At 40.2% G+C, this 24,495-nt stretch overlaps 2 protein-coding genes across 6 annotated transcripts in view; one reads left to right on the top strand and one right to left on the bottom strand.

Moving 5' to 3' along the window:
- Positions 1–21,497, top strand: phyhiplb (phytanoyl-CoA 2-hydroxylase interacting protein-like b). 2 transcript variants are annotated; one of them, XM_077495318.1, is made up of 6 exons: positions 1–136; positions 4,198–4,466; positions 12,064–12,260; positions 13,875–14,049; positions 15,368–15,485; positions 17,728–21,497. In XM_077495318.1, the coding sequence occupies exons 1-6, from the start codon at positions 6–8 to the stop codon at positions 18,281–18,283; spliced, it is 1,446 nt and encodes a 481-aa protein (XP_077351444.1). In that variant the 5' UTR covers positions 1–5; the 3' UTR covers positions 18,284–21,497. The 2 variants fall into 2 exon arrangements, with proteins under 2 accessions (XP_077351444.1, XP_077351445.1); XM_077495319.1 differs by lacking the exon at positions 1–136 and adding an exon at positions 2,916–3,072.
- fam13c (family with sequence similarity 13 member C) overlaps positions 19,627–24,495 on the bottom strand; it is a 46,584-nt gene continuing 41,715 nt past the window's right edge. For all 4 annotated transcript variants that reach the window (XM_077495314.1, XM_077495316.1, XM_077495315.1 and 1 more), the window contains 4 exons: positions 23,364–23,468; positions 22,650–22,834; positions 22,350–22,451; positions 19,627–21,394 (listed from right to left, as the gene is read on the bottom strand). In XM_077495314.1, coding sequence (XP_077351440.1) covers positions 21,268–21,394; positions 22,350–22,451; positions 22,650–22,834; positions 23,364–23,468 — 519 coding nt within the window. In that variant the 3' untranslated portion in view covers positions 19,627–21,267. The remainder of the gene's footprint in view (positions 21,395–22,349; positions 22,452–22,649; positions 22,835–23,363; positions 23,469–24,495) is intronic.

The following is a 24,495-nucleotide window of genomic DNA, read 5'->3' as shown; positions in this document are numbered from 1 at the left end:
CTTAAATGTTGCTTCATGTCCAAGCTCGTCCTTTCATCCAGGAGGAAGACTCCATCCATCGCTCTTCCTCCTGCATCCTTCACCCGTGGCCCCTCCCCCTGCACTTCCTCCCATCTGTCGCCGTGCGGCCTCTCAGGTGAGACAATCGCACGCACGCACAGTTCATACTTGCAAGGTTATAGAAGATTGTGAACATGAAAAAGATTGAAGGAAAGTGATGCATTTACATGTGCACTTGTTAATAACAGAGCACCTCTTTTTGTTTTGTTCAAGTGGGCAAAAGTATCATAAAAGACGTTACTAAATCAATTTAAAGTGACTAACATTGAATATTTGGTGGGACGTAACCCTCTTTCAGGTCTTGTTGGTTTCTGGCAATTTCTCCGGTCAGGAGGTAAAATGTGTGCTCAATCGGGTTCAGGTCCGGTAATTGACTTGGCCATCATAATTGTGTCGACTTTATCTCGATTTTATCATGATATATTATTTTATTATTGTTAAAATCTGATTTCTGGCTAACATTTACGTCACACTCGATTTGGTCAAATTCTTTGAAGTTGAATGCTTTCGCGCCAAAACATATATAACAGATCTGATATTGTTTAATGTATCTCAGAGGAATTTATTGCTTGTTTGACGGCAAATACACGGGAAGGCCTTGTAAAAAAAAAAAAAAAAAATTTCCAATTAAACTGCAATATTGTTGATAAAAATCCCGATGATATGATCTTGCGTGTGATGATGTGTCAGTGTCGGTGTGGCTCCACAATCCCCCAGCAGTGATCTTAACACAGAATGATGACTGTGGCTGGAGGGGATGAGCTCGTCTGATGGAAGGAAGGAAACTTCCAGAATCAGCTCGCCAGCCTGAGCCTCCTCTTCCTCCTCTTCTTCTTTCTTTTATTCGCCGGCAAAAGCAAAGCGACAAAGAGAACGAGACGATGCATGACGTGCATAACAATCAGCTTTGTGTTTGTTTGTTTTTTGTTTCTCCGCTTTTGTGTCCTTTTTGATGATGTAACGTTCGTTTGTGAGGTTCAAAATTCCTTTCGACGGCCGCTCGTGTGCTAATCTGGTGTGGCTGAGCTCTTTTAGCAATGAAGGCATTTAAACGCAACAGGGGGCGAGCTGCTAAGTCATGCTAGCAAGCTGCGTCCTATTAAGTCCGCGGAAAGAGCAAGATTTGCTCCGTTTGAATGTTTCAAAAAAAAAATGTGAACGAGGGCCTTGTGTCGCCTCATCAGGAACGCGTGGCGATGATGAGCTTAGCTTTGCATTTGGATCCCGCCGGCCTGCGTAAAGCCTGGCGTGCTAATCCGGCAACGCGCATGCAAATGCGGCTTGTTTTCCCAGATACATGTAGGTCAAGCCGCGCGCTTTTTGGAACCGTTTCAAAGTGACACTTGGCGTCGCTGGCCAGCTGTTTGCATTGCGTTGTGGGTGATGTGGCGGCCATTTTAGGCTAGCTGGAGGGATACCCTGAAGTGCACGGGCGATGCTTACAAAGTTCTGAGCGTGCCACGGCCGTGCCAAAAGTGTTCAGAAACTGAAATAGTCTGTAACCCAAAGTAAGTTGTTTAAAAAAATAATAATTGAAAATTTAAAGTGTTAAAAAATTAACTCAATTTGTTTTGTTGATTTTGTTCAACCATTATATTTTACTTTTTGTTCCATTAAATTCTCACTCAAATATGTTACAAGAATAGAAGAAAATAGTAGTGCAAAATGTGATTAATTGTGATTAATTACAGAATTGTGTGATTAATTAGTTTTACAAAGGTAATCAGAATTTTTTTTTTACATTAATTCCAAGCTTTTACTCACTCAAATATATTTTACAAACATAGAAGACAATAGAAGCTCAAAATGCAATTAATTGCGATTAATTACAGAATTATTGTGCAAATTAATTAGTTTTAAAAATGTAATCAAATTAGGTTTTTTGGCATTTTGCATTTTTGCATTGCATTGCTTTTTTCTTTTTTTTTTTTTGCATCCAAGATTTTACTCACTGAAATATGTTACAAGCTTAGAAGTAAATCGCAGTACCAAATCCGATTAATCACAATGAATTAAAAAATTATTGTGCTATTAATTAGTTTTGAAAATGTAATGTGTGTTGCATTAGGGATAGGATTTTACTTTAATTCCAAGATTTTAGTCACTGAAATATATGTTACAAGCTTAGAAGAAAATAGTAGTACAAAATGTGATTGATTAATTTAAATTTTTGTGTGATTAATTAGTTTTAAAAATGTCATTGGATCACAGTTTTTTGTTTTTTTACACTAATTCCAAGATTTTACTCACTCAAATATGTTACAAGCATAGAAAAAAATAGCAGTAGAAAATGTGATTAATTACAATTAATTACAGAATTACTTTGCGATGATTATTTAGTTTTTAAAATGTAATCAATCGTTTGACAGCACTAAAAAAATTATATATATCTTGAAGCCGAATCATTTGTCAGCCCGAATATATTCGACCAAACTCCTCCTCACCCCCCTCCCCTCACCATATTAATTAACCAGCATGACTCAGGGGTCTCACGGGAGGCGTTTACAAACCGGGCGGTCCACCGAATAGATAAGCACCCTCTCCTCGGGGTGCTTTTGTGCAAAAGCGAGGACGACAGAAAACAAAACGCAAAGTGACAGTTGGACGCTTTGGGAGGCTCGCTCAGGAAAATAACTCCCGACCGACTCCCAACACGACCAAACGGTGTTAGGAAGCGCCCGAGGCCTGCAAATCGTTTCGTCACTTATAAGACACTTCACAAGCTCATGAGATTCTGATGTTATTGGAAATGACCCTGCTATTATTTTTGGTATTACATTTTTGTACCACAGAATTGTTTTGTTCCATTGTGCTATTGTAATATAGGTGACGATTTTATTTTGAAGTAAACAGGAAGTGGTGTCATAAATCGAGAGGAAATGGCGGAACTAACCGACATACCGCCATTACTAGCGTCGTCTTCCAAGGTCGAGAAAGGCGTGTGTGCGCGCCAGAGAAAATGAAAACAACTCAAGTTAAGATTTATTAGCACCTGTTTGAGAAGGGAACGAGGTGCGTAATGGTCATGTTTATTGTTTAACTATCATTACGTTTTCCGTTGGATTCACTGTAGAGTAAATCACTATCGCTTTCGCCCACTAGAGTGTGCTAACGCACAATGCTACGTTTTGCTTGTCTATACTACGTTAATTGTAGTCATTACGGACATTTTAAAGGCAATAGAACAATAATGTAAGGCAATTCATTTCTAGTACAGTGCTTAAATAAGGTAAAATGGATGCACTGAACATGCCGTTTGAGTTGTTAATAGTATTTTATTTTATTTTGTATTGCAGCTCTTAGGGCGCGTGAAAGTCAATAAAAGATTGTGAACCATCAGTTGGAGAGACCACCTTTATTTCAACCCAGGATGCTACAATTATCATAAATATAAATATGATTGGGTGTCGGCTGTTGCTAATCCCAAATTCCTCATTTTAATGACAATTTCTTGGCATTGGCCCCACAGTAGAAGGGTCGACACTGGGCCCTCCTAAAACAGGCTAAGTGAGCACAGCACAGCAAGATCCTTGGTGTATTTTGACAAAAGCCGACAATGTTATTAAGACTCCATGCTTTGAAAGTGTAAAATTATTAAGTCTCATTTTAATAGGCAGCTGTAATTGTTCCAATTCATTTATGGAATTAGCTGATTTCTGGCCTCCTTGATGATTTGCTAATTTGTCCAGAAAGAGCTTTAATGAGGCATCAATTGAGCTTAAAGGCTGCAGATGTGCACTCATTATGCCGTGCAATATGTCAAGGGGGTCCACTTCGAAGCCCCTCCTTCCTTTTACCACCCCACCAGCTCATTAGTCCACTCACAGCTGAGCTGAGCTGAGCTCCGGACAGACGAACGTCGTGTCCCTTTTGATATGACTGCCGTTCAGCGTCCTTTTTTGTTTTGTTTTTTGACGCAACACGGAGTAGGAGAACCCGCGGGATCATCTCCTTACATAAGCGCCCGTTCAATTGAACGGAACGCTCGCGTTAATCCGCGCATGCGCGCACACTTGTGGCTCTCGCCGCGACGAGACCGAACAAGCAAAGCAATTGTGCGATTTGAAATCATATTTGCATTCGTGTAATAGTGTGCAACGGGGCGTTTTTGTTTTTTTTCTCTCTCCCCCTCCTCAGCCCCGTGACGTATCAGGAGAGAGAGAGACCGCAAAGTCCATTTGTTTCTCCTCCACCCCTCCTCCTCCTCCTCCACTCCCACCCGCGGAGCAGCGAGCTCCGAGCCCGGCCATTCAGCCCACACGGCAGCGCAGCGCAGCATCGTCGTCTGTGTGACGAGATGGAGGCACCCGGCTTGGCGCGCAACATCAGCAGCCCGCTCAGCCCCTGCGAGGGGATGATCAAGGACCTCAGCCTGGACGCCATCCAGCTGTGCGAGCGAGACGCAGGTGAGCTCGGCGTCAACTTACCAGTATTATTTTGAGTGCGTTCAGGTTTGTTTGCTTTTTGTTTTTCATTCACATGACGTGCAAAATCTGCCTTTGATTGCTTTTTGTATACGCGTGTGCCTTTAAAGGGACTCGTTGGGGGTCTGTTGAAAGGCTGGTGTGTGTGTGGAATTGCAAGAGGCAACAAAGCTTTTTTTTTATTTTTTATTTTTTTGTCAGAATGCATGTTTTAAAAAAGAAAAAAAATCTTATCTCAGCCCTCCAGGCACCACCACACCTATAACTGCTGTCTTAAAAAGGCATCATGACTGCAAATATTCTCTTAATGAGTGGATTCGGTGTCTGCCGCCATCCCATAATGAGTCTGCACAGTTGCAGATCAGAGGTGTTGAACCCTCAAATGTGTGGTGCAAAAAAAAAAAAAGCAAGTCATCATGAGGAGAGAGAGACTGTGAGCCTCCAACATGGCTGCAGCCACATGTGAGCGAGCGCACAGCATCTGCAACAGCCTCAAAGACACAAAAAGATCAATTCTCTCTCTCTATCTTGCTCTTTTTTTTTTTTTTTTTTTTTTTTAAACACATTTCCACCAAATCTACCTGGTGATTGTGCAGCCACTCCTCATCATGCAAGACACCACCACAACGCTTGACTTCAGATCCTCTTTAGTGCACTGCTGGCTTGATTGTTGCAGCTTTCATTTTGCTAATGGTCAGGAGTGGACTCGTTGCCAGCATTTCTGGGGGGCTGCTAGGCTGCAGGTGCAACCGGGGAGCCTTTTCATAACATTTGCTTGAGTCTTCCAAATAAATCCAGCCTGCGTGTCCTTGACACCCACATGGTGTTTGTTTATGGAACAACAAACGCACATTCTGGCCGCTTTGATGGTCAACGAACAAACGAGCTTGTCGGGGGAAGCGCGAAAGACCGGTTTTAGTTGCAGGACCGTGTGAAAAAATTTACTGTAGTATAATAGTAGCTTGAGGGCATCCACTTAAAATAAACGTCAAGTTTAAACGACAGCTAGCGAACTTCACATTCCACTGTACAAAACCCCAAAACGCAATGTGACAGGCAGTGCACAGCTGTGCCACGTTATGTGACCTGGATTACTTCAGGATCAATATTTATCTAACATGAGAAAAACAAATTATTAAATGAATACTCAAAACGCACTAAATATGCTAATTGTAAAATGTTTTAGCATGTTTTGCTTGTCAAATTTGGCTATGGCAGGTTTTGCTCTGACCAAATCAATCAGGAAGAAAAATGCTGACGCGATTGTGCGTCAGCTAGCTAGCTAGCTAGCATTAGAAATTGGTGAAATCGATTGGTGAAAGGAAAAACAGTCCCGTAGCTATTATAGTTAAGCACACATCATAGAAGACGTGACAGTCGTGTTTTGCTAACTTTTGCTCTGACCAACCAAATCACAGCAGCGCTAACGTTTTTGTCAACCAGCTAGCCCTTTGTACTGAATTTAGAATCTAATTGTTGAGCTAAACTAGTTTGTTACCATGTAAGCTAGTCAAACAGTTCTGTTTGTTGAATAGTTTTACTCTGACTAACCATTCCCTAGGACCGCTAATGTTACTGTTGACCAGCTAGCCCTTTGATGTGAATTAACATAGTAACTTTAACTACTTTAGCTAACCAATTTGAAACTGTTCAACAAGCAAGATCTGTGTGACTACTGAAGTTCTGCTTGTTGAACAGTTTTTCTCTTTCTAACCTCATAGGACCGCTAACATTATTGTTGACCAGCTAGCCCTTCTAACTGGTTAGCTAAACTACCGTAGCTCAAGTTACCATTTAAGCTAATCAAACAGTTCTGCTTGTTGAACAGTTTTGGTCTGCTAACCACTCACCAGGAATGCTAACGTTATTGTTGACGCGCTAGCCCTTTTGGTTAGCTAAAGTGGTTTATTGCCATGTTTAGGTTACATTTAAGCTAGTCAGAAGTCACACAGCTCTGCTTGTTGAACAGTTTTGCTCTGACTAACTTCACAGGACCACTAACGTTTCGCTAACGTTTTTGTCGATGAGCTAGCCCTGTGATGTGAATTCAGAATCTCATTTGGAGGCCAATTGCTAACATAGGTTACATTTAACTTAGACTTGTTTTGCTCGTCAAACAGTTTTGCTGTGACGAACCAACCACATAACTGCTGATGACATTACTGGCCAGCTAGCCTTGTGAGGTGAATTCAGAATGTGATTGGTTAAAGAAACAGCGCCATTGCTAATATATCTTAAGTTGCATCTGTCAGCACGACTGATTCCGAAGGTGCTGGGCAGATTCGACTGACATGGCATCACAATAGAGGCTTGAATCCGATTGGACCAAAGAATCTACCATGCACATACAGTACATGTAGCCTACTGGAAGCAGTTCAGCCAAGAGAACAAGCAACAAAATAGAGAATAGACTGCTTGGAAGACTGACAAAACACAAGCAGCCTTGACCCTGAACATGACAAGCATGGAAGGCACAACACCCGGCATGTAAACTATTCGCATTGATTTTCCTGGAAATAGCCAGTGTCCTTATCTGGCAAACTTTTTTTTTTTTTTTTTTTTCCCATTCTCAGGACCATATTCATTTCCGTACTTTGGCTGCTTTCTAAATTTACCTCTAGCAGCCATCAATATTTAATTGGCAGCATGAGAGGCTGCATGCGGCCACGCTGAGCCAGCAAATGGGAGGGAGTGCATACAGCGTCACTGGGCCTCTTCCTGTCGGTGGGAACGGAACAAAACGCACACAGAGCACTGTCAGTGCATTTCAATGCACTAAAACACGTGCTGGCACCGTCGTCAGTGTGTGGTGGTGAATGACAAAGTCGCGCAGTCCGAAAGCTGGACTTGTTCCTCAAAATGGACGATGCGCTACTTCGACGCTCCCAGATTAAAAGAACATTACGACAATTGTTTGTATAATACAAAAACATACAAAATCTGCACTGGCCATGTTGCCTGCACATCATTCTCACCATCACAAAGTAGATTGTTTTGCTCCATCATGGAAGGTCATCCGCTAAATAAATTAGCCTGCGCTGTTCTCCGAAGAGTGAGTTTTAATCAAATGCAAATTAATGATGTCGGCCTCAGACGTGCGCTTACTGCTAACGACGCAGACGAGAAAATTAACGTCGACTTGCGGCGGCGCGAGCCAATTTGGAATCAAATTGAAGCTCCTGGCGTGACTCGGCTGACATTTTCGAGCAGTCCCGTGTGTCAACAACATGACTGCGCAGGCCTGATTGACAGGCATGTGACGTGTTGTGCGTCCGTTCGTCACGCCACAGTCATAAAAAATGTGATTGGCTCGATGGATCGTTTTAAATGTTTAGATGACTTGAGTTGTATGATTATTTGGACTACTTTAATCCCAGGCTCCAGGATAATCCATACAGAAAATGAATGGAATTCAACAAAAAAGGTTGTCTCCAACCTCACTAAGGTTGATGTACTGTTAACATTTCTGATATGGTTTTACTGTGTGTGTGTATTTGCGGATGAGAACATTTCTGATGCGTAAACACGCCGATGAACGGGCACATTGTTTGCGCAGGCTCGGTATAGAGAAAGATGCTCTTGTTCCCGGTTGCTCGGCGCTCTCAGCGTGACGTCCGTGTCAGTCTAGTAGCCCGCGTCGGAAAAGCAACAAAGACGCGCTTTTCTAAAGGCCGGCCCAACATCCGTGTCCGCTGCTGCGCTGCTAACCTTAAAAAATGATGGGAGGCTGGTCCGAGTGGGCTACAGTCCCAGACACAGGATGTGGCGTTTTGTTCATACAAAACCACCCAATTCCTTTAAAAGTTGTTGAGTGTCCATGTTAGTAACGTGTTGACATTATTGACAGTGTTTTACAAATCAAAAGGTTTATAATTGCCTATAGATCCCACAAGATGTCAATAAAACACCTCTTTGCTGTTAGATGGGGAAATGGCCTGTTTAAATGAAGCTCCTCCCCTTTACGTCAACATAGTTCCTTGGCAATAAAATGGCATCAAAGAGATTTCTTGTAAGCACTTCCTATTATGGGTGGGGCTATAAAATATTTTTCGAATGGCTCATTCGACTGATCATCCCATTGATTGGTTGACTGGCACCACTATTGCCTTTTCACAGTTTCTGGAGCGTCTTGGACCAGCTTGCATCTGGGGGTCCTAACTGATGTGGTTCTCTATTTGATCTTGTGTTTAGGCCCTATTTTTGTGCTGCCATGGTTAGTACTCCATGCTGTTTTTCAGTCCATCCTACTGGTATGTTGTCTCAATGTCAGGCACTTCTTCAATTTTCTGTCCATCTGGCTCCTTCTCCTTACTGGGCTTTGTTGTCTTAAGCATCCGCTTAGCAGGTCGTCCCCGGGGGGCCATCAACTTGGTATCTCGTATCTTGATACGTGAGGTGCGATACGTTTCACTCATTTAAATGAGCTTTGTTAAGTAATAGTGGTGTGGAAGTGCAGAAGGGCTCACCCACACACGCATTTACACAATTGGCAAAAAACAAAAGATCGATTGATTTTAAAAGCCGTGTAAGAACAGATTTAGAATAATACCTATAGGCCTATAAAATGTGCACGTGATGTGCTTTTATTATTTTTTGCCTACTTGGGAATCGGCATCTACACTGTAGTATCTGTGATTTTTCAAATGGGTGTGGCTTCAAACGGTGGGGCCAGGCCTGGTGAGTGATGTGGGAGTCAACAAATGAGAGTGTAGATTTTGGCTATTGCTGGCTCAGGATAGCCATCAGCTGACTGGCTAACAGTGTGCCAGCCTGTATGCTGATTGGCTCTGACATCGTGGTGCATGAGACTTCCACAGGATACTTTTATTTTTCCGATATCCTGGCCTGTTTATGATCATTTAACCAATATACACGAACAAGTAAGTCAGTACTTGAAGCCGGGTATGAGACTGGAGCAGTTTGGAGCACGGAGATCCATTAGGAGGGTGATGTGTTTGCATGTAAACAAGATTTTTATTGATCCCATTGCACCCATCCATTGCTGTGCGCTGTAGTACTATTTGACGGCACACAAAATAAAAAGGGAAGCCCTGAATCATGTTGGCGTTTGCCTCTCTGCAAATGCCCTTAGTGAAATAGTAAATCTGTAGTAGTCATTCCGTGGCTTTTCAGGCTAAATGGCGATGCGGCAATATGAATATATGCTTCAATGTAGTCGGCACGCCGACAAATGTGAGTCACGGCAACACTTTAGTCGTCCCAGGCGAGCAGTAAGGGTTAATTTCTACTTCCTCCGTCTGACCTTCGTCCTCCATCTTTCATTCACGCCGTCCCCGGAGGATCGGTCACAGATAAGCGGCGCAGGCTGTCAAAAGCTTGAATGCACGCACGCGCGTACCTGGAAAAGGCAGAGCGGGCTGGCCACAATATTAAGTACGCAGTCGAATGAAAAAGTCATATCTAAAATAGGATTCGATGTGGACAAGATATTAGAAACAGCTCTTCACTGTCCACTAATGTCATACATACAATTTTGTATGTACAGTCCATTTGTGTATATTAACATACTGTACAATAGAACTATATTATGCATATAATGTCTGTCTGTCTGTCGAGCTAGCTAGCTAACGAGCTATCGAGGTCTGTCGAGCTAGCTAGCTAGCTAGCTAACGAGCTATGAGCTAGCTAGCTAACTAACGAGCTATCGAGATCTGACTGTCTGTCGAGCTAGCTCGTGCTAGCTAGCGAGCTTGCTATATCACTTCAAGTTAATCTAATTATTGTAAACAATGTAACAGACTAACTTTCCCCCCCCCTACATTTTACATTGTTTTAATAAGTAGTGGTACATTTTGCTTTAAATAATGAAGTACAAAATGTAAAATTTCTACAGTCTCTATATAGCTAGCTAGTCTCCATCTAGCATCTCTATCCATTTAACCATCTCTCGCTCTCTCTTTCTATTTTTATGTATGTTTGTCTCTAAGTTTCACAAGCATGCAAAAGCCATTAATCCGTCTATTCTCTGCCCACCTTGTTGTAGATGAATGTCGACAATAATGTGTACTCCTTTGTTGATATGTCGAGAGTGTCAGTCTATGTTTACATTTGCATGTTAGGAGGACAATTTGTAATGCGTCGTCGTAACGATGATGGACAGAGTTAATAATAATGCAGATGATAAAGCTCGCCTTATATTACGACCCCTGGTGGATTGTGATAAATGAGCGTGGAGAGGACGGAATGCGCCACAAAAAAAGAAATAATAGCCTCGTTTGAAATATGGTGGGCACTATCTGTTGCCGGAGTCATTATAAAAGTTGAGTGGCCACGCTCGCTCACTGTTGGATCTCACTAAATTCAAATATGAAAGCTCAGTCTAGACCCGCTGTGCACCGAGATTACTTTAGTGATGTACGGAGTCTCTCAAGTGTTATATTCCCATTTATTTTTTTGGGTGACCGCGGGCCTTGCCTGAATCAACGGTCAGGAACAAAAGGTGGGGACAGAACACTGCACAGCCGCGACAGTCCAAAATGTACTTTCAGATGGAGTGTATGCAAGATAATGAATGTGCTTTGCCCATGTCTATTATCATGACTTCCTGTTATATGAAGCGTTTCTACAACCTAAATTTGAATATTTGTCACTTGAAAGTGTATTTATCCATCACAAAAACTCAATTCTCTTCATTTTGTGGTGTTTCTCTTGGCTGCACCGTTTATTTATTTTTTTATTTTATCCATTCAAGTTTCCGCTTCTCTGGTGTTGCCGTGTCAAGATAACCTGCCCAAGGATTTCAAAATCAGTAGTGCTGAATCAGAGCATGGACACCATGATAGCGTGTACGCATATAAAGTGTTATTTACCATTTACAATTCATTTATCCTGCGATTGGCTAGTGACAACTTTTCCACTGTATATATTTAGTCATACATTAACACATACATGTAGGCTAACGCTAGCAAATCTAGTCACATTCTGCACTTATATTGAAATGACGTGTGTAAATGTGTTTTGTGTGTTTGCGAGTCAGTCCAATTATGAAATTGCTTTTAATCTCGGTGCCTGAATGGAGATGACTGCACCACGCTCGCCCGCTTCCGCCATTGTTTTAGACGTGCATTCTTTGCACCGCGTACACACACGTCGCATTGTTGCCGTGTCGCCCGAGTGTGACGCAAAAAAAAGTCTACATTCATTCGTGATCCCACAAAGGAGCCGTTGAGCCGTGTTTTTTTGGCATTTTGGTTGACCTCGCTTTGCCCCGTGGGTCGCGCGCGTGCGTTGGCAGCTGCGGAATACGTGACGGATCGGACCGAATCGAGCGCCAAATGTCGTTTTTGCATCCATGCTGATTAGAGATGGCCGCTCCTCTGCGCGTTCAATCAGCAGCGTTTTGAAATATTCAATGCGGCTTCTGCTCGGGGAAGCACATAGGTAATGCATTGTGAGCGGGATGATGTGTCTCCATGGCAACCTGGGGCTGGTTATACTGTAAGTGGCCAACAGGGAAGGGAGAATAATCGCTAGCAGCGGCGGAGCGGATAACAGAACGAGCGTAATGAATGCGCCAGCGGGACATTCTTGGACCAAACGTGACTTCCTTTCTGCGCAGGAAGTAAATCTCAAGATGGCGCCATCTGCGACATGGAGGAGCTGCCCGTCCCGCAGAGCATCAAGATCAGCAACATCACCTGCGACTCCTTCAAGATCTGCTGGGAGATGGAGCAGCGCGGGAAGGAGCGCATCACGCATTACTTCATCGACCTGAACAAGAAGGAGAACAAAAACTCCAACAAGTTCAAACACAAGGTAAACGCTGTTCCGCTCGCTTTTGTTTGACTCCCTGATGTTAAGTTGTTCATGTGTGAAATACGAAATGTATTAGCAACTAGTGTTCATTTTATCCACTATTTAAATTTAGTCTAATTTTTAGTCCAGTTTCAATCACACTTGATAAGTTTTCATTATAGTTGGTCAACCTCATCTTGTTTTAATTTAGTCCATTTTTAGTCGACTATAAATCGAACATTTTAGTCTTTTAATCCAAGAAAACATCAGTTTATTCATCTAGTCTATTTAGTCAACAAAAAACTATCAATGTCTTAGTCTAGTTTTAGTCAGGACAATTGGCTGGCAACCAGTTCAGGGTGTACCCAGCCTACTGCAGGTTGGATTAACATTATTGTTGGAACGTTATAGTTGTTGGATTAATGTTACTCAACTCAACTCAACTTATTTATAAAGCGCTTTAAGAACTGAGAACAGGCGTTGCTGTATACAAAGTGCTGTACATAAACATCAGTTTTGCAGTAAACAAGAACAGTTTTTTTTTTTACAAGTAAATACATTTTACATTACAGTAAATAAATAAGAAGTAGTGAATAAAGAGATAAATAAATAGGCTTTTTGTCCAGTCCAGTCTAGTTTTTGTCTGGTGAAAATATACGTTGACAAAGTTATTTTTGTTTAGTTGACGAAATTAACACTAGTCCTAACTGATGTGGTAGACCACCGGCCTGGATTGATCTTGTGTTTAGGGCTTGTTTTTGTGCTGCCATGATTAGTACACATGCTGTTTTTCAGTCCATCCCACTGGTACGTTTTCTCAATGTCAGCCACTTCTTCAATTTTCTGTCCATCTGGCTCCTTCTCCTTACTGGGCTTCTGTTGACTTAAGCATCCACTAAGTAGGTCGTCCCAGGGGCCCCATCAACTTGATATCTCGGATCTCGATACGTGGGGTGTGTGTGTGATCGGATTAACTTGTTTCCTCACTCAATTAAATGATCTTTGTTAAGTAACAGTGGTGTGGAAGTGCAGAAGGGCTCACCCACGCACGCATTTACACAAATAGGCAGAAAACAAAAGATTTGAGCTTGCTTGTTTCAATTCCACTTTAGGTGGGCGGGCAGAAGAACGCCACACGCATGATTTGTGTCGACGCAATTTAATAAGTCATCACCCCCTCGGAACGTCATTGGTGGGGAGGGTTAGGGGGGCTTGTGGTGATAAATGCTCATTCTGTGACATCTTGGAGGGCAACGGCGTAACGCTGTTTTGATAAAGTGTGCAACAGCAGCAGTGTCGGGAGATTAATGGTGCCACGATGTTGCCGGGCAGAGGATGAAATATTGGTGCTGTGTTGTCCCCCGAGGGTCAAATGGTGGGGGTTGAGTGGTGGGTGGGGTCCGTCTACAATGAAAGGGGGTCACTGTGATGTGATGTTTGTGAGTTACAGTGGCAACTTGTTACGAAGATAACATTTGAGTTTAACAGCCTAATCACCCAGCCCAAGTCCAGTTCCTGATGGTTATAATTAGGCCACGCCCTATTAACACCCAGCCAACACAAAGTACGACAGTGAAACTGAAATTTCAAGTTCAATTTCAAATGACTATTCAATGAGGTGCCGTCTTCCTCCAGGATGTGCCGACCAAGCTGGTGGCCAAGGCGGTGCCCCTGCCCATGACGGTGCGGGGCCACTGGTTCCTGAGCCCGCGCACCGAGTACACGGTGGCGGTCCAGACGGCGTCCAAACAGACCGACGGGGACTACGCCGTCTCGGAGTGGAGCGAAATCGTCGAGTTCTGCACCGCCGGTGAGTCGCCACGGGGAGCATCGAAAACGCGACAACAGTAATTTAATCTGGTCCAAAAATTGTATTTACATTTGTTGTGATTCTTAAGGCAACTGTGTTCAAATATCTGTTGCCGAAAACCGCAACTATCCATGCAAACTGCGATTTTTGATGCTAACCTTAGCATATCAATGGAATTTTCCATGACGCGTTAGCATTAAGTTAGCCGGTCGTTCTGTATTCAAAATCTGTTGCTTAAAGGCTTCTAAAACCACAACTGTTAATGCTAACCATTAGCATATCAATGGAATTTTCCATGATGCGTTAGCATTAAGTTAGCCGGACATTCTGTGTTTAAAATCTGTTGCTTTAAGGCTTTTAAAACCGCAACAGTTTAGGCTAACCATTAGCATCTCAATGGCATTTTCCATTATATGTTAACATTAAGTTATCCGGTCGTTCTGTGTTCAAAATCTGTTGCTTTAAGGCATCTAAAACCGCAACAGTTTATGCTAACCAATAACATCTCAATGGAATTTTCCATTATGTTAGCCGGTCGTTCTGTGTTCAAAATCTGTTGCTTTTAAGGCTTATAAAACCGCAAGTGCTGATGCTAACCATTAGCATGTCAATGGCAGTTTCCATTATATGTTAGCATTAAGCTAACAGGCCATTCTTACATGGCTGCATTTTTGCAAAGTGAATTTAATCGAATTCACTGTCACAAAACAGAGCTCAGTTTACACTTACATGTTAAAAATAAAAGAAAAAAAAACTTGTCCAAATGATGTCTGGTATCAAACCCAAGATTTGAACCCAGAACTTTAGAACTGTGAGGCAGATGTGCTGACCACTAGTACACCACGCTGCCTGGCTGAATTTCCATGCAGTCTGTCCTCATACCACAAGACACCCTCATTGTGGTGACATTTGAAGGTACCCTTGAGAAAGTCAGTGCGCCCTCAAAGATGCTCCATCATCGCACCGGATGTGACCAAGCACTTTTGGTCCACTTGATATATGAGAGCACAAGCGAGATTCATACAGATGGAGGCCGTTAAGATTAGGGAAGGACGCTGGGATTAAATAAAGCAGCCAGGCGAGCGATGCGGACGCGGTTTATCTCGCCATGCAGAGGTCAGTGCACTTAATGCCGGTAGAGGGTGACGTTGGGGGAGGGGAGGTGGGAGGTCATGTGATAAAGCAGCACAAAAACAGCAATATTGGCAGGATTGTGAGGCTTTAGTAAAATAAATAAAAATGCTGTCCACTTACTTGAGCTGGTTAAATTGGTGAAATTGAAATGATTGAAATGATTCTTAATCTTTTGTTTTTGCAGATTATTCCACAGTACATCTGAACCAGCTCCTGGCGAAGGCCGAGGTGATCTCCGGACGGATGCTGCGTTTCTCCGTCTTCTACCGAAACCAGCACAAAGAATACTTTGACCACGCCCGGTAGGCAGTTGAGGATTTACTATTGACTTTATTTGCGTTGTGATGCGAGCGTGTCGCTATCTCGGCGCTTTAGCTCAATTGTTCCTTTCTTTAAGGAACACATGAGCACATTAAAGAAAAAAAAAAAAGGTCAATGAATCTCTTTTGATAATTGATTTGTAGGTCTGATTAGTCCATTTCTAGATGAAGTTAGTTAGCATTGCAGATCAAGCACATCGTATCGAAATTTCGGGAAAAAATCATTTTGAATAAATTGCTTCTGCGGGCCTATTTTACATTTAAAAAAAAAAAAAAAAGAAGCTTCATAGGTAATCAACAGTAAATAAACAACAAACATATATGCCTAAATTACATTGTCTACAATTGAAGATAATAATGTAGAAAGAATATTACATTTTATTTTATTTTAATTGAAACATGTTAAAAACATAACAATATTGCTCATTCACATTCTAAATTTACATTTTTTTTTCATTCATAAAAAAATAGAATTAGGCTTTCTACCATTCAAATCTAAAAAAGTTAATAATAATAATAATAATAATAATTTTTAAAAATCATAAAAAGAACCATTTATGTTATTGAATAATTATTTTTTTTAAATTGTTGCCTTTTTTAAACAAAACTTTTTTTTTTTTTACGTCATATTGTTGTCAACGTACTTTTATATAAATAAATATTCTGCTACAGCTCAAATTCACCATTTGAAAATGCAGTGGAAAAATAAAATTTGATTTATTCTGTTGGCCTTAAACCCCCCCATTTTTATTTTTATTTTTTGAATGTTTCAGAAATTGTTCCTTAAATTGAACTACGGTACATTTATTTTTTGGTTACCTATTAAAAATATTGTAGATATTTTTTTGTATGTAAAAAAAAACCTTAGAAAAGTATAACACATTGCTACTATTATCCTTCTTAATTAATATTAATAAAAAACAATATTTCAGGTCAAATTCACCATTTGAAAATCGAGAAAAAAAAAATACTTTCAGATTCAGATTTGATTATTTTTCACTTATATTAAAATAATATAAAGAAAACAGAATTTGCACATTTTAAATATATTTGTTAAACTTGCAATGAGCCACATAAAAAAAAAAAAAAAAAACACACCACAGACTTTTTTTTTTGTGTGTGTGCATATTCTACCGGCATGAAAGAACTTGATGAAGCCAATTCGAGCATAGTACACGAATGCATCCATTCCCACTAATCAATATTGCATTCGAATGCGTGCTCCATTAGCGGTTCTCCATACGCAAACACACATTAATGCATTCTTCTTGCACGCGCACGGTAGCTGCAAGGGAGTGTTTTCATGACGTTTACGAATCGATCATCCATCCGTCCATTTTCGATAGTGCTTGCCCTCATTAGCGTCTTGCTGAGCCCATGGAGAGATTCAAACCCAGAACCTGAGTACTGTGAGACATAAATTGGCCATGCACTTTTTGGACAGAAAAAAAAGTATGCAAAAAAAAAAAAACATTGTTTGTTGTTAAATATTTAGTTTGTCACTAAGTGATTATTTCCTGTCGTCTTTTTTTTATTTTTTTTATTTTTATGGTTCCAGTAAAGCATGGTCTTGCACGTATTTGACGGCGGATCAGCAGGCGCATCATCGCAACTTTCTAATTGGAGCAGCTGACGCGAGAAGGCGGCGAGCTCGGCTCGTGTGCCGCTTTTGTTTCCATCACTTTGTCATAATGAAAGCAGCTTTTCTTTCGCAATTTCCTTCACTGCGCTAATGTCGTTACAAGCGAGCGCTGCGTGTAAATGAGTTGATCTAATTCTGCAAATGTAATCAGCTTTGCCTCCATTTTGAAAACACTGCTGGAATTACGAAAGTGCTTTCGGGGCAAACCAGATGAGGCCAAATATGCTCAGGATGCGCGCGAGCACGCGCATGCTAAATCGAATGCTACGATGAATTTAGGCGAGATGTCAAGGAAGCTAACATGCTTGCATGCTTTTGGAATGAAATTTCATGAATGAAACAGATAAAGCACACCTTTTTTTTCTTCTTTTTTTTGTAACAACTACCATCGCTTTAAGCAACCACTTCAGGTCAGAAACTGCATCAAAGCCTTCATACAAAAACGTATAAATACGTCTTTGGGAGTGAATGAGTTAACCACAATGTGAAATGTGCCCATCGACAGCAAGCATATTTTGTTTCAAAAATGAAGCGAGGACCTGTTGACACGACTCGGCCCCGGCCGTCCCTTGTCGTTGGCAGGGAGGAGCAGGGCAACCGGATGCTGCCGTCGGTGAAGGACAACAGCGGCAGCCACGGCTCCCCCATCAGCGGCAAGCTGGAGGGTCTCTTCTTCAGCTGCAACACCGAGTTCAACACGGGCAAGACGCCGCAGGACTCGCCGTACGGCCGCCACCGCTTCGAGGTGCGGGCCGACGCCCTCTTCAACCCCGACACCAACCTCTACTTCGCCGACTTCTACTGCATGTACACGGCCTACCACTACGTCATCCTGGTGCTGGCGCCCAAGGGCTCGCCGGGCGACGACTTCTGCAAGCAGCGGCTGCCCGCGCTCGACCTCGCCGACAACCGCTTCCTCACCTGCCAGCGGGAGGGCGGCGGCGGCGACGGCGGCGGCGGCGAGCTGGTGTTCCGCCACGCCCAGGATGTCATCCTGGAGGTGATCTACACGGAGCCCGTGGACCTGGCGCTGGGCACGGTGGCCGAGATCAGCGGCCACCAGCTCATGAGTCTGTCCACCGTCAACGCCAAGAAGGACCCCAGCTGCAAGACCTGCAACATCAGCGTGGGACGCTAGCGGCGCGGGAGGGGGCGGGACTTGTGAGGGACGCTCCTCGGCGTGCGCTGCGGCAGAGCAACTCTTGCATGAAGCGGCGAGTACAAGTACACGCACACACGCATACATATAAATACATCGTATCCTCCTCCAGACACAATCGCAAACAGTCTTTCTCCCCCAAAATTTGCATTGTATTCCTGTATCGTTACAAATGACAAAAGTTCATCTTACCCAACAAGTTTTATTTCAAAATTTCTAAATAAAAGGCCAAAATTAAGATTTTTATCCCCTCTAATTTCGACATTTTTTTGAACCAATTCAATTGTTCCAACTTTAAACTTTTCAGCATATCATTCCTTACATTTTTTCAAAATAAAATCCCCAAAATTAGATATTTTTTTTTAGGTTCTTTCCTATTAATTTCCACATTTTTTTTTAACCAATTCAAACTTTTCAGCATATCCTTACCACATTTTTTTTTTTTTAAATAAAATCCCCTAAATTTTACTTTTTTTGGTTATTTCCTACCCTTTTAATTTCTTAATTTTTTTTGACCAATTCAAACCGTTCCAAATTTTCAGCATATCCTTACCACATTTTTTTTTTTTTTTTGCAAAATAAAATCCCCTATAAATTCTTTTTTTTTTTTTTTTTTTTTAACTATATTACACTTTTTTTTCCTCATACCATTATAGCTTATCAAAAATATGACTGTTCGAAAAAAAAAATCTTGAAGTTTCAGTATTATGAAATAATGTGTAATATTACAGAGGGGGGGGGGGGGACATGTTTACATACACACTATTCACCAACACTAACAAGCACATGCTTCTCTGCTTGATTATTATTTTTTTTGTTTCTCTCTCTGTGTGACTAATGAGCAATTTAATCCCCTTTTGCTTTATTGTCAAGCATCGCTCTTCTTTCAAACTTCATTTGGATCCTTTTTTCGTTTTGCCGTTTTCCAGCGGGGGACAAACTCCTTCTCGCTACCTCCAACTAACTAAATGGCATGGATTGGTAATCCAACTTTTGGGAAGGCTGCCGGCCGCATCCTCTTCTTTCTTTAAACCAAAGGGATTCCAAAAGACTCAAACTTTCAAAAGAAGAGGGAAAAAAAAAAAAGAACAAGCTGTGACTGTAAATCATGCAAACAAGGCCTGGAAAGTGTATCGTGTTGGATAAGAGTGATAATCTTTAAAAAAAAAAAAAAAAAAAAGCATGTTGCAGTCTTTTTGCAGCACGGGTGTAACTGTGAGTGTCGTCGCCATGGCAACCCTTTCTGCAACACTCTTGTTGTCGTCGTGCAGTGGTTGGTAGAAAGGCAAAAAAAAAAAAAAGAAAGTTCAGCGGGGTAAATGTGGAAAAATATTTATTTTTTATTGATACTTTCATATGTACATATATAAGAGGGAGGCTATATGGAGTGTTCTATAAACCGGAAGTGCACACACAGCTCTGATTCATGTCACTGAGAAGCATTTCACTCGTTCAAATTGACGTCTGAATCCGTCGCTGGCAGTCAAGGAATTATAAGTGGAATATAAATGGAATTGCCAACAAGCAAATATATGAATATAACGAGACACAAAAGTGGAAATACGATGCACTTGTAATGAAACATTCGCCAGGAAGTCAACATTCAAACGGAATAAATAAATAATAACTAATAAATATCGATATGCACGTCTGAGCACAATGAAGGACATAAAATGTTTCAACGATTTAACACAAATAACAGTGACAAATGGGGGAAAAAAATAAATAATCAAAATTCGGCTGCAGATTTTTTTTCCAAAAAAAAGTTGTATTTAACCAAAAAAAAAAATTGGGTTGTAACATTACACTGCTGTACACGCCAATAACACAATATTCCTTAAAAATATAATAGACTTTTAATACATTTCTTCACATGGATGTCTCGAAAAAATAACATTTTGTTTTCATATTACATTATTTTTTCTCCTTAACTGCGATTAAAAAAAAAAAAAAAAAAAAAAAAAAAAGCTTGTAACTTTCACTCATTTTGTTTTCCTCATAATATAACTTTTTTTTTTTTTTCTTGTGAATTTTAAAAATGATTTTGGTCATGCATTATTTTCCTTCTTTTCTTAATTATTTGTACTGCATGTAAATTCAGGAATTGGTAAAGATTTTTTATTTATTTTTTCCAGGAAAAGTCTTATCACAAAAAAAACCCAAAATATTAATTTTGCAAGGCAGGGGGAAAAAAAGTGGAGAAAATGTCTTTTTTCCCTTTTTTTGTTTTTGTTTTAAAGTGGCACTATTACAAAAAATTGTTTGTCAATACATTTTTGTCTAGAGGGGAAAAAACTGAGAAGTCACTAAAACATTTCATTTAGTCACATGAACAATAAAAAATGTAAAAAATTAAAATATAAAATTAAATATTCTAAATATATGTAATATTATGACATTTTTTTACAACAAAATTAAACATTTTAATTTAGAATAAATATAAATATAATATTAAATAACTATAAATATATATGTAATAATATATATGTAATATGACAAAACATTTTTTGACAACAAAATAAAACATTTTAATTTGGAGGGGAAAAACACATTTTAGTTCTCTGAATATTAATGTTTTCTCAAATTATTACGGTATTTTCTTATGACTGTTCTCATAGCTTTGTGACTTTTTCCTCATAATTTGTACAATTTTTTTTCTCTGTTCAGCATGTTAACACTGCTCATGCAATTGATGCCTTTTTTTTTTTTTTGCCAGGTTATCTTAGAAAATACATATTTCTCAACAAGAACAAGCAAAAGTGCCATAACACACCTCCACAAATATTTACAGCACCCACAATGTACAATTGACAACATCAAGTTGAGAGTCCGTCTGCTCTTCAAACATACTCTTGCTTCATCGTGTGCTTTTTGGACTACAAATAAAAAATCCCTTTCAACGCCATTGTCCTCATGTAAAGTGCTTCATCATCGTCATCGTCGTCATCATCTTCATCATGGGCTCAGTTGCTCTTGGCCGTGTCCTGTTTTTTGCTGAGCAAGGCCTCCAGCAGGCGCAGTTTGGCTTTCAGGTTCTTGTACTGGCAGTACTCCTCCGCCATGGGCCCGCGGTCCTCCTTCTGACACACCCTGTGGGAGGACGCGCCGCAACATGCTCATCAAACAAAAAAACAAAAACAACCGCTTCTAGAACTGCTCCATGCTCCCTTTGTTGCCTTACTCAGATAGTGGGGGGAAAAAAAAAACAACTCTACAGAATGTGTACAGAGTAGCAAAGGTGTGTATGTTTTTTTTTTTCTGAGTGAAGTTCAGAAGTTTGTGCAACATGATTTCATGCATTAACTCAATGAGAGGATAAAGAATACATGCTTGCGAGTATTGTTCACTGTATTAAAGGCTGACATTTTTGGGGGATTTTTTTTTTTTTTAGCTGACCTCGAAAATGGGAGTGGTACGGGAGTGGGTCATGACAGGTTTTATTTTTTAATTATTTTTTTTCTATGCTTCAGGACTGGGAGCGGACAAGATTTTTTTTTTTCTGAGATGGGACTCCTGTGTCACCCTCGAGTCTGCATGTATCGCTACCATTTGTGTTCAAGTATAAGTTCTTTCAAGGTTTATATGTACTGCAACATCGATGCTAGTTTCATTAGACCGTCAATGATATTTTGCATTGTTTAAAAAAAAAAAAACAAAAAAAAAAAAAGTCAACTAGCTTAATGAAGCGAGTTGACTTTTTTTTTCTTTTTTTTGACAGCTTGAAACCAGCACTAGGCTACTTTTTTTTTTTTTTTTGCAAAATGTTTCTCTATGTGTCAAAGTCTAAAGTCTAGGCTACTTGCTACAAGCTAGCACACGAGTTTTTGCTCATAATTCAAGACAAAAGAAAAGAAAAAAGGCTCTCATCTAAAAAAAAACTCAAGTCAGGTCACTCGTAAATCGAGGAACCGCAGAAATGTTATTCCAATGACTGAATTCTTTTGTTCTTTTTGTTGGAACCCAAATTTGTTTGATGGCAAACTAAACTTGAAAAGCAAATGAATGAGTTGTATTGATTGATTGATTGATATTTGTGGATGTGTACCTGCCACTCAGGGTGTAGAAAAGGTCCTCAAACTCGCGCAGTGCCCGATGGAGCCTTCGTTTTTCCAAGCGGGTGATCCGAAGATGATCCAGTAATTCCGATCTGCGTGATCAATACAAATCATCAGGAAAAGCCCTTTTCTCCGCCAATAATTCAAATGATTGTCAAACTTTTGACACTGCCTTCCATTTTCATTCAGGCATGTTAAGGCCACCCAAAAACGTGTGTGAGAATGGAAATAAAACTCCAAAACCAAGTTGCCTTCCAGTGGAAAAAAATAAGATTGCACACAATCGGTACCTGGAGGCCTCATGGAGCGTTGCCATGGTGACGATCTGCGGCTGGAGAGACTTGTTGACTTCCTCCAGCGGCGACACCAGCGGCGTGTCGGACGTTTCCAGGGTGGGAGGAGCCGGCGGCCCACCTGACGACACGCAATGCTGTCGCGGGGTTTGGTGGTCGTCGTCGGAGCACTCCTCTTCCTCCTGGTCACGTGCACACACGTCACTTACTGATTGGACAATAGTAATGCGTTCAAACGAGAGCTGAGTTGACGCATATTGGAGAGATTTCATGTCATGTGCCCACACTGCCACTAGAGGACAGCAAAGTACAACATTTCATTTGAATAAACGCTGAACGACCATCAGGATGTTTTGCTTCCATTCGCCACATTTCTTGAGTTGCTTCTTTTGCTTAAAAACAAAATAAATAAATGTCATTTTGTTTTGATTTGCATAAAAACATGTACAGTATATGAGTTCTGATTGACAACAAAGAAAATAAGTTGAAAAACCTGAAGCACTATTTATTTATTTCTGTTGTTTTGATGTTTTTTTCTTTTTATTTTTTCTTTTATTTTTTTTATTACCAGGTAATAATGTACCTCAATTTGTGGGTTATTCCTTTTAATTGACAACTAAAAAATAAATAAATATATATATTTTTATTTTTTTTATTTTTTTTGCTAAACAAAGTGTGGTGAAGTTGTCTTTCCAGCTGTTTGTAACTCACAATGGTGGTGATGAGCGCGGCGGTGGTGGAGGAAAGCAGCATCTGTTTGAGGACGCGGTAGCGCTCGTAGAAAGGTTTGACCAGCAAGCGCTCGTTGGCGCTACTCTGAAAGACACAAACGAAGAGCACACAGTTGAATGACAGCAGCGTGTAAATGTCACACGTCACATTAGAGGCGTGCAGCAACGTAGCAACATTCCCCAGGGGGGCCCCAAGCAAAGAAGGGATTGGGGGCCCCGGCGGACATTTGTAGTTATACATAGAATGTCATTTAAAAATTGCACATATGCACTTTCAATAAACAATCACCATTAATTATGCTTCATTCAATTCAAGTGACTTGTTTTTGGTTTAGTTTAACTTTAGCAAGAATCCTTCGAAGTGAGTCATGGTCGTTTCCTTTAAAAAATAAATAAATAAATAAATAAATTGCTAATCACATGAAAAAAAAAACGGCCTTACTATACATGGTCGTTTAAAAAATAAAAAATAAATAAAAAAACGCCTTACTATACATGGTCGTTTTTAATAAAAATAGAAACGCCTTACTATACATGGTCGTTTTTAATAAAAATAAAAACGCCTTACTATACATGGTCGTTTTTAATAAAAATAAAAACGCCTTACTATACATGGTCGTTTTTAAAAAAAAAAAAAAAAAAAAAAAGGCCTTACTATACATGGTCGTTTTTAATAAAAATAAAAACGCCTTACTATACATGGTCGTTTTTAATAAAAATAAAAACGCCTTACTATACATGGTCGTTTTTAATAAAAATAAAAACGCCTTACTATACATGGTCGTTTTAAAAAAAAAAAAAAAAAAAAAGGCCTTACTATACATGGTCGTTTAAAAAAAAACAAAAAAAAACGGCTTTACTATACATGGTCGTTTTTTTAAAAAACAAAAAACAAAAAAAAAAACGCCTTACTATACATGGTCGTTTTTAATAAAAATAAAAACGCCTTACTATACATGGTCGTTTTTAATAAAAATAAAAACGCCTTACTATACATGGTCGTTTTTAATAAAAATAAAAACGCCTTACTATACATGGTCGTTTTTAATAAAAATAAAAACGCCTAACTATACATGGTCGTTTTTAATAAAAATAAAAACGCCTTACTATAC

This window comes from Festucalex cinctus, chromosome 14 (genome assembly GCF_051991245.1).
Source record: "Festucalex cinctus isolate MCC-2025b chromosome 14, RoL_Fcin_1.0, whole genome shotgun sequence".
Lineage (NCBI taxonomy): Eukaryota > Metazoa > Chordata > Actinopteri > Syngnathiformes > Syngnathidae > Festucalex > Festucalex cinctus.
Note: the sequence above shows the minus strand (reverse complement) of the source record. Positions and strands in the feature narration are given on the sequence as shown.

Bases quoted from the DNA above. Each gene is read 5' to 3' on its own strand.
- phyhiplb (XM_077495318.1), top strand. From the start codon at position 6: ATGTTGCTTCATGTCCAAGCTCGTCCTTTCATCCAGGAGGAAGACTCC. The intron at 137-4,197 runs GTGAGACAATCG...CCCCCTCCTCAG, and splicing joins GTCGCCGTGCGGCCTCTCAG to CCCCGTGACGTATCAGGAGA. The intron at 4,467-12,063 runs GTGAGCTCGGCG...CTTTCTGCGCAG, and splicing joins GCTGTGCGAGCGAGACGCAG to GAAGTAAATCTCAAGATGGC.